The 6,988-nt window shown below is 44.4% G+C and overlaps 1 protein-coding gene across 1 annotated transcript in view; it reads right to left on the bottom strand.

The window, feature by feature from the left end:
* The window catches only part of GNPTAB (N-acetylglucosamine-1-phosphate transferase, alpha and beta subunits), a 172,432-nt gene extending 165,758 nt beyond the window's left edge, over window positions 1-6,674 (bottom strand). Inside the window, exon 1 of the mRNA XM_006871094.1 lies at window positions 6,539-6,674. Within this exon, the coding sequence (XP_006871156.1) occupies window positions 6,539-6,655 (117 nt within the window). The 5' untranslated portion in view covers window positions 6,656-6,674. The remainder of the gene's footprint in view (window positions 1-6,538) is intronic.
* Between the last annotated feature and the right edge of the window lie 314 nt (window positions 6,675-6,988).

Genomic DNA, 6,988 nt, shown 5'->3' with positions numbered 1-6,988 from the left:
TAGGCAAATCTGCTGCACAAGACCTCTTTAAAGTGTTCAAGAGCAAAGATGTTAGTTTGAGAACTAAGGTATGCCTGACTCAAGCCATGGTATTTTCAATAAAAAGTATGTGAAAGTTGGACAATGACTAAGGAAGACCATAGAAGAACTGATGCATTTGAGTTATGGTGTTGGAGGAGAATATTGGAAGTACCATGGACTGCCAACAGAACAAATTGATCTGTGTTGGAGGAAGTACAGCCACAGTGCTCCTTGGAAGCCAGGATGGCCAGACTTCATCTTTCATACTTCGGACATATTATCAGGAAGGACCAGTCACAGGAGAAGGATATCATGTTTGGTAAAATGGAGGGCCATGGAAAAACAGGAAGTATTTCGTTGCATTGTACATAGGGTTGCTATGAGTTGGTACCAATTGGATAGCACCTAACAACAACAATTTGTTACCTTTGGCAAAGAACACACTTAATATATCTGTTGAAATTAATCAAATACAAACAAGATAGCTATATATCATTCTTGGAATTAGACCAATGCAAGGAATTAATCACTGAGGCTGAACACAGCGTGAGCCGGATCCAGCTTCAATTCTCACTGAACAACACTAATCCAGAATGGAGAGAGGTGGCCAAACGGGAAGCAGGCAGGCCAGCAGAAAGTTCCTATCCAGCATGGGGAGAGTCCATCTGAACTTCTGACTTCTTTAAGAAAATTAATTTTTAGATGACTATCTCTTTCCATTCCTGATGCACATAAGGAAGTAATATATTCATGCGTACATACCACTCATTCATCCACATGTACACATAGATATAGCTATGTATAAAGCTCATGGAAAACCAAGATTAAAAGATAATGGAATTTTTCCATGAACTTTTGGAAGCTTCCACATATAGACTATAGAGCTAAAATCCTTTATTTGCAATCTTGGGATCCCAAAAGCTCTGAAAATCCAAGGTCTTTCTGTACTTAGCAGCAAAACTTGACCTGATCTGAACTCAGTGGCAAAACTTGACTTAAACGCACATAAAGCTATTTATAGACTCTATTTATCTCACTGAGTGAGAATATTCACACATTTCACTGTAAAAAATATTGCTATTAAATTACAAGGTAATGTAGTCATCCCACAAGTTTTAGAAAAGGGATTGTGGTCTTGTAATGATAGCCCTGAAATTAAAATTTTTTACTTTAAAAGCAAAAGCGTTAAAGACTCTACAGTACCAAATGATAGTGAAAATTTTAAATGGGAAGTTTCAGAACTAAACAGGGTCTTAAAAGCATAGTTAACCTAGTTCCCTCATTTGTTTTTAGAAGAGGAAACTGAGGAAACTTAGTCAACAAGTCTAAGTTCCCATGAGGCAATGCACTTTGGTGGCTATCAGTAAGTACCATCAGGATCCCCTGAGGGAATACCACTTTGCTTTTGTTTGATCAACAAAGTCTCAGGCATTCTCCAAAAAGTACTTCACTAAACTTAAGGAGGAAACAAAAATAAACAGTTTTTAATAATTCCTTTACTCAATTCCCCTGATCACTCTCAAATAACCAGTACCTCTTACACTGGGAGGGGGGAAAGACATTAATGACATAAATTATAACTGTGATCTTAGTCCTTTTATCCATTATCATAAACATATTAAGAAGTTGGTAATATTAACAGGGGAGTATATTCTATTTCTGCTCCTGTAAAAATTTGCAGCCTTGGAAACCCTGTGCAGTGTCACTATGAGTCGGAACCAACTCCATGGTACTTAACAACAAACAACATATTCTATTTCAAGGGTAGATTTTAAAATACAGATTCCAGATATAATATGTTACTGTTGTTGTTAGGAGCATTCGAGTCAGTTCCAACTCATAGTGACCCTGTGCACAACAGAACAAAACACCGCCTAGGCCTGCACCATCCTCACAACTGTTGTTACATTTGAGCCCATTGTTGCTGCTACTGTGTCAATATGAGGGGACTGAAAACACTATGGCTTGGGTTAGGCACACCTTAGTCCTCAAAGTGACCTCTTTGCTCTTTAAAACAGTTCATCTAGTGATTGGAGCAGCAGTTCTGTGCTGTTGAGTCAATGCCAACTTACACAGACCTCACATGATGAAGTGGAATCCTGGTGCGGAGCTGTGCGTTAATGCGCTGGGCTGCAAAGTTGGTTTGAATCACAAGGTCAGCGGTTCAAGCTCACCAGTTGCTTCTCAGAAACCTTATACAGGTCATATGGATCAATGGTATGATGAAGTAGATCAGCCTCATACAGTTTCCTAGACTGTGATCCTTAAAGAGCTCTGATTTTCAAGCCCATCCAATGACTTTTCAGAAGAAAAGACGTGGGGATCCGCTCCCATGTAGATTACAGCCCAGGAAACCTTTGGGGGCAGTTGTACACTGTCATACAGGACTGCTGGTTCAGAACAGACCTGATGGCACACAACAGAACAACACCAATCTTCACCAGAGCAGATCACCAAGCCTTTTCTCCCACCAAGCAGCTGATGGGTTTCAGTTAGCAGCTGAGTGCTTTAACCACTGTGCCACCAGGAATCCGGCACCATGAGGATTAAATGAGTTCATATATATAAGGGACAAGGCAACGAGCTACATTGGCACAGTGGCAGCAACACTAGGCTCAAGTGGGGCAGGAACTGAGGATGGTGCAGGTCTTGTTGGTGTTTCGTTCTGTTCATGGTTTTAGGGTCACTATGAGTTGGAACCAACTGGACGACACTTAGCAACAACAACAGGCACTGGACTGGCAACCACAAGGTTGGTGGTTCGAGTCCACCACCTGTTCTGCAGATGAATGATGAGGCTTTCTGCTCCTGTTAAGATTTTAAAAAGCCTCAGAAACGTTACACAAGGTCACTATGAGTCCCAACTGATGACACTTAGCAATAACAACAACAACCTAGCACATGATAAGTGCTATATAAGTACTGTTGTTGTTAAGAAGTGCCGTCGCGTTGGTTCCAACTCATAATGACCCTGTATAGAGTTTCTGAGGAGGGGCTGGTGGGTTTGAACCAGCAGTCTTGCAGTTTAAACCACCTCTGCAGTCCAGTGCATTATCCTGCAGCACCACACCAGGACTCCCTGTAAGTTTAGTTAAGCTGTTACCATGATGACTGTTACTGGAGTCTACGTTTAAATACAAATCTGCAGAATCTTTCGCCTCCTCTTTTTTCCTACTGTACCGTTCAACCACAGGCAATATATTAAAGGTATTGAGCCAGCTGTTCTCCAGTCTTTACTCCTGATTTCATTTCTCCATCCCAAACTTTAGGATCTGTAGCCATTTCAAAACTGCAATCCACATCTTTCTTTTTGTTACATATGAATAACTAGGCATGGAATGAAAGGAAACAGAATAAAGAATGAAAAACTCTTAACACCTGATGCCTGTAAGTCATTTTCACTCTGAGTAGAAGTTAATAATTGTTGTTGTTAAGTGCCTTCGAGTCGATTCCAACCCATAACGACCCTGTATAGGGTTTCCGAGGAGCAGCTAGTGAGTTCGAACTGCCAGCTTTGCAGTTCAAATGGCTTTGCAGTCTGGCACATTAACCCACAGCACCACACCAGGGCTCTAAGTTAATAAACACCTAGCTGAAAATTAATCAAGCTAAAAAAAAAAAGCTTCTAATAGCAATAAGATACTTGACTGCACAAGGACACAGTCATGCATTAATTTGCAACATAACGAAACAAAGATAGAACAGTAGGTGGTATACTATTAAGCACCTATTCCACAGTTTCCAGTTTGTTGTTGTTATGTTGTTAGATGCCATAGAGTCTGTACCAATTCATAAAGTACCCTATGCATAGAAGAACAAAACACAACTTTCCAGGTTAGGGCACATTAACTTTCTCACTCTTACCTAGGAAACATTTCTTTTTTCTAGCTACTAGAACTGGTAACTACTTTAAGTGCACACTTGGAAATCATGCCTTATAACTCATTCTTTCACTAAACAAATACTTAGACTGCTGCCTTGTATCCAGTTTAGGCCAGGATTGCAGTTAAAGACAATCCAGCAAGGGTAAAGACTTCAAGCAAATGTATACAGCAGCATTTCTTAAAAAACATTCTATCCAGTTTAAAAAAATGTTATTAGAAAGGGAAGCTCTGGTGGTATGGTGGGTTAAACACTGGGCTGTTATCACTGATTCAGTTTGAATCAGTGATTCAAACCCACCAACCACTCAGCTGGGGAAAGATAAGGCAGCCTGCTTCTGTAAATCCAGCCCTATGGAACAATTCTACTCTCCTGGCACTTAACAACAACAACAACAACAAAGGATTGCTAAAGGAGCTCTGGTAGCGTAGTGGTTACAAATCGGGCTGCGAATCTTAAGGTTAGCAGTTCGAAACTACCAGCTGCTCTACGGGAGAAAGATGAGGCTTTCTGCTCCTGTAAAGAGTTACAGCCTTGGAAACCCTGTACAGGGTCACTATGGGTCAGAACTGACTTGAAGGCACTTAACAACAACAAAGGGCTGTTATGAGTTGGGTGAGACTAGAGGGCAGTGGGTTTGGGGGGTTTTTTTGAAGGGGGAAACTAGGGAGGGTTGGATTTTATATTAGGAAGCAGTGAGTTTCAGTTTATGGTGATGGAAAATTTGGAGTTTATGGTGATGGAAATTTGGCAATATGGGTGATGATTGCACATGATTAATGTAATTGATATCACTAAGTTGTTATTGTTAAGTGTGGTCGAGTCAGTTCAGACTCTAGACATCCTGCATAGGGTTTCCAAGGAGCGGCTGGTGGATTTGAACTGCTGACCTTACAGTTCATACTGACCTTGTAGTCCAGTGCTTATCCTACAGCACCACACCAGGATTCCTAAAAATATTGACCTGGCAAATGTTGTGTTTTGTGTGTGCGTATATGTGTATAAAGTTGTTAAGTGCCATAGACTTGGTTCCAACCCTGTATAGGGTTTCCGAGGAGTAGCTGATGGGTTCGAACTGCCAACCTTTGGATTTACAGTCCAGTGGTTACCCTGCAGCACCATAAGAATAAATACAGGTGCCCTGGTAGTATATTGGATTACCAGTTGGGCTGCTAACTGCAAGATCAGCAGTTCAAATCTACCGGCTGCTCTGCAGGAGGAAGATAAGCCTTTCGGCTCCTGTAAAGATTTACAGCCTCGGAAACCCTATGAGTGAGAACCGATTCGGTGGCACACAACTACCACCTACCATCAAGAAGAAATAAAACCTTTGTGACTTCCTAACACAACAAACAAAAAATTAAAATATGGATACAATACATATTTTAATTTAAAACTTGTAATTTAATTTAAAAAATTAAAATAAGGAGACAATACAATATTTTCAATATCTTGAAAATACAGCCCTTCCCTCCATCGGACCTGGTCATAATGTCTGTACAATTGTTTTTATGATAAATAGTAACTTAGTAGACTAGCAATAACTGAAATAACCAGCTAACCTATGCCTGCTAAACCTATGCCTGTTTCATTCCAGAACATGTTTAAAGTGCATATTCAAAGGAGCAGAAAGCCTATTAAACCTAGGCGTTTCCATCTTGTTAACTTGTTGCCTGGACCTTCGAGAACTGACAGCCTAGCCCAAGGACTTTATTACACGTTAACTAAGGGCAGACCTGGAAAGCTGGGCTAGTAAGATCTGAAATCTACATTACTACCTTATCCCGTGACCCAAGGCTCCAGGAGATCCAGTGCAGAAGTCCAAGACCAAGATCCGTCCTCAGTCACGTGAGGGGGCCCTAGCCTCAGGTGATCCCAGGAAGCAGACAAGGGTTTGGAGGTGACAAGAAATCCTTCCAAGTCAATGTGTGCACACCTACCTACCAGTAGCGCCTCTACGGACACCTGATGTGCACTTGCCCAAAACAACACGGCAAAAATACAAAATAACTACCTTCCACAGCTGAATCCTTTGAATTCTGGACGATCACATTCTCAACACTGCAAATTCACTTGCAAACAACAGCTGCCCCTTGAGCAAGTTTTCAGATCCCCGGGGGTGGGGTGGGGGTGGGGATGAGATTAAAATGAAGTTACTCTGTCAAAGGTTAAAAGATTAGAAAGTCGACTGAGAGGAGAAAGACTGTGAGAGGAGAAAGACTGCGAGAGGAGCAGGGAATACGAATTTAAGAAGGCTGTGGAGGAACCGAGACAGACAGAAGAAGAGCTGGAGAAGAGCAGGGGGAGAGGGCGCGGCGGACGGGGGCGCGGGGAGGGCAAGGCCCGAAGATGAGATTCAAATGACTTGGGAGACCTGAAGGAAATCCGCAGAAGGTTCACCTATCACCCCAAAGAGTCGGGAAGATGAGAAGCTGACGCCAGCTGCTGACAGGGAGCTAGGCACCTCAGGGAAAGGCTGGGCCCTGGGGCTGCTCCCCGGAGCTGCAAGGAGGATGGGGAAGCGACCACCAGCGCGCCAGAGGTCGTGGTGCCCCCGCAGGGACTGGGGGGCGCCCGGAGGGTCCTGAGGTTCCGGGAAAGGCCACTCGGCAGGGGCTCCGACACCTCTACTCACCTCTCCGAATTGGAAGGCTGACACGATGGTGACAACGATGCCCACGAAGCAGACGTAGAGCCCATACCTGTGGGACAGGCAGGTATAGGTCTGTCTCTGTAGGAGCTTGAGCAGCATCACTCCGGCCGCCGCCACGCCTCGCGTCAACTAGCGGTCATTCAGCGGCCCCTGCAGGGCCGCCGCGCACAGGTCACAGCCTCCGGTAGCTCTGCATTGCCGCTCCGGGGACCGAAGCCCGCTCGGCTCCGCGCTGCGGCCGCCGCTTCCGGGAGCCCGAAGCCCACGCCCTCCGCAAGGCGGAGGCGGACCCGAGGCCCACGAGGTGGCGGGTGCCGCCTGGCCGGGCTCCGCGAGAGGCGCTGCGGCTGCGGCTGCAGGGCCGCCAGCGCCACCTAGAGGGCGGAGGGGCCGAGAGAAGGCCGCTTCCCGTCTGCGCGTGCGCTGCCGCCT

Source organism: Chrysochloris asiatica, unplaced genomic scaffold (assembly GCF_000296735.1).
Source record: "Chrysochloris asiatica unplaced genomic scaffold, ChrAsi1.0 scaffold00160, whole genome shotgun sequence".
Taxonomy (NCBI): domain Eukaryota; kingdom Metazoa; phylum Chordata; class Mammalia; order Afrosoricida; family Chrysochloridae; genus Chrysochloris; species Chrysochloris asiatica.
Note: the sequence above shows the minus strand (reverse complement) of the source record. Positions and strands in the feature narration are given on the sequence as shown.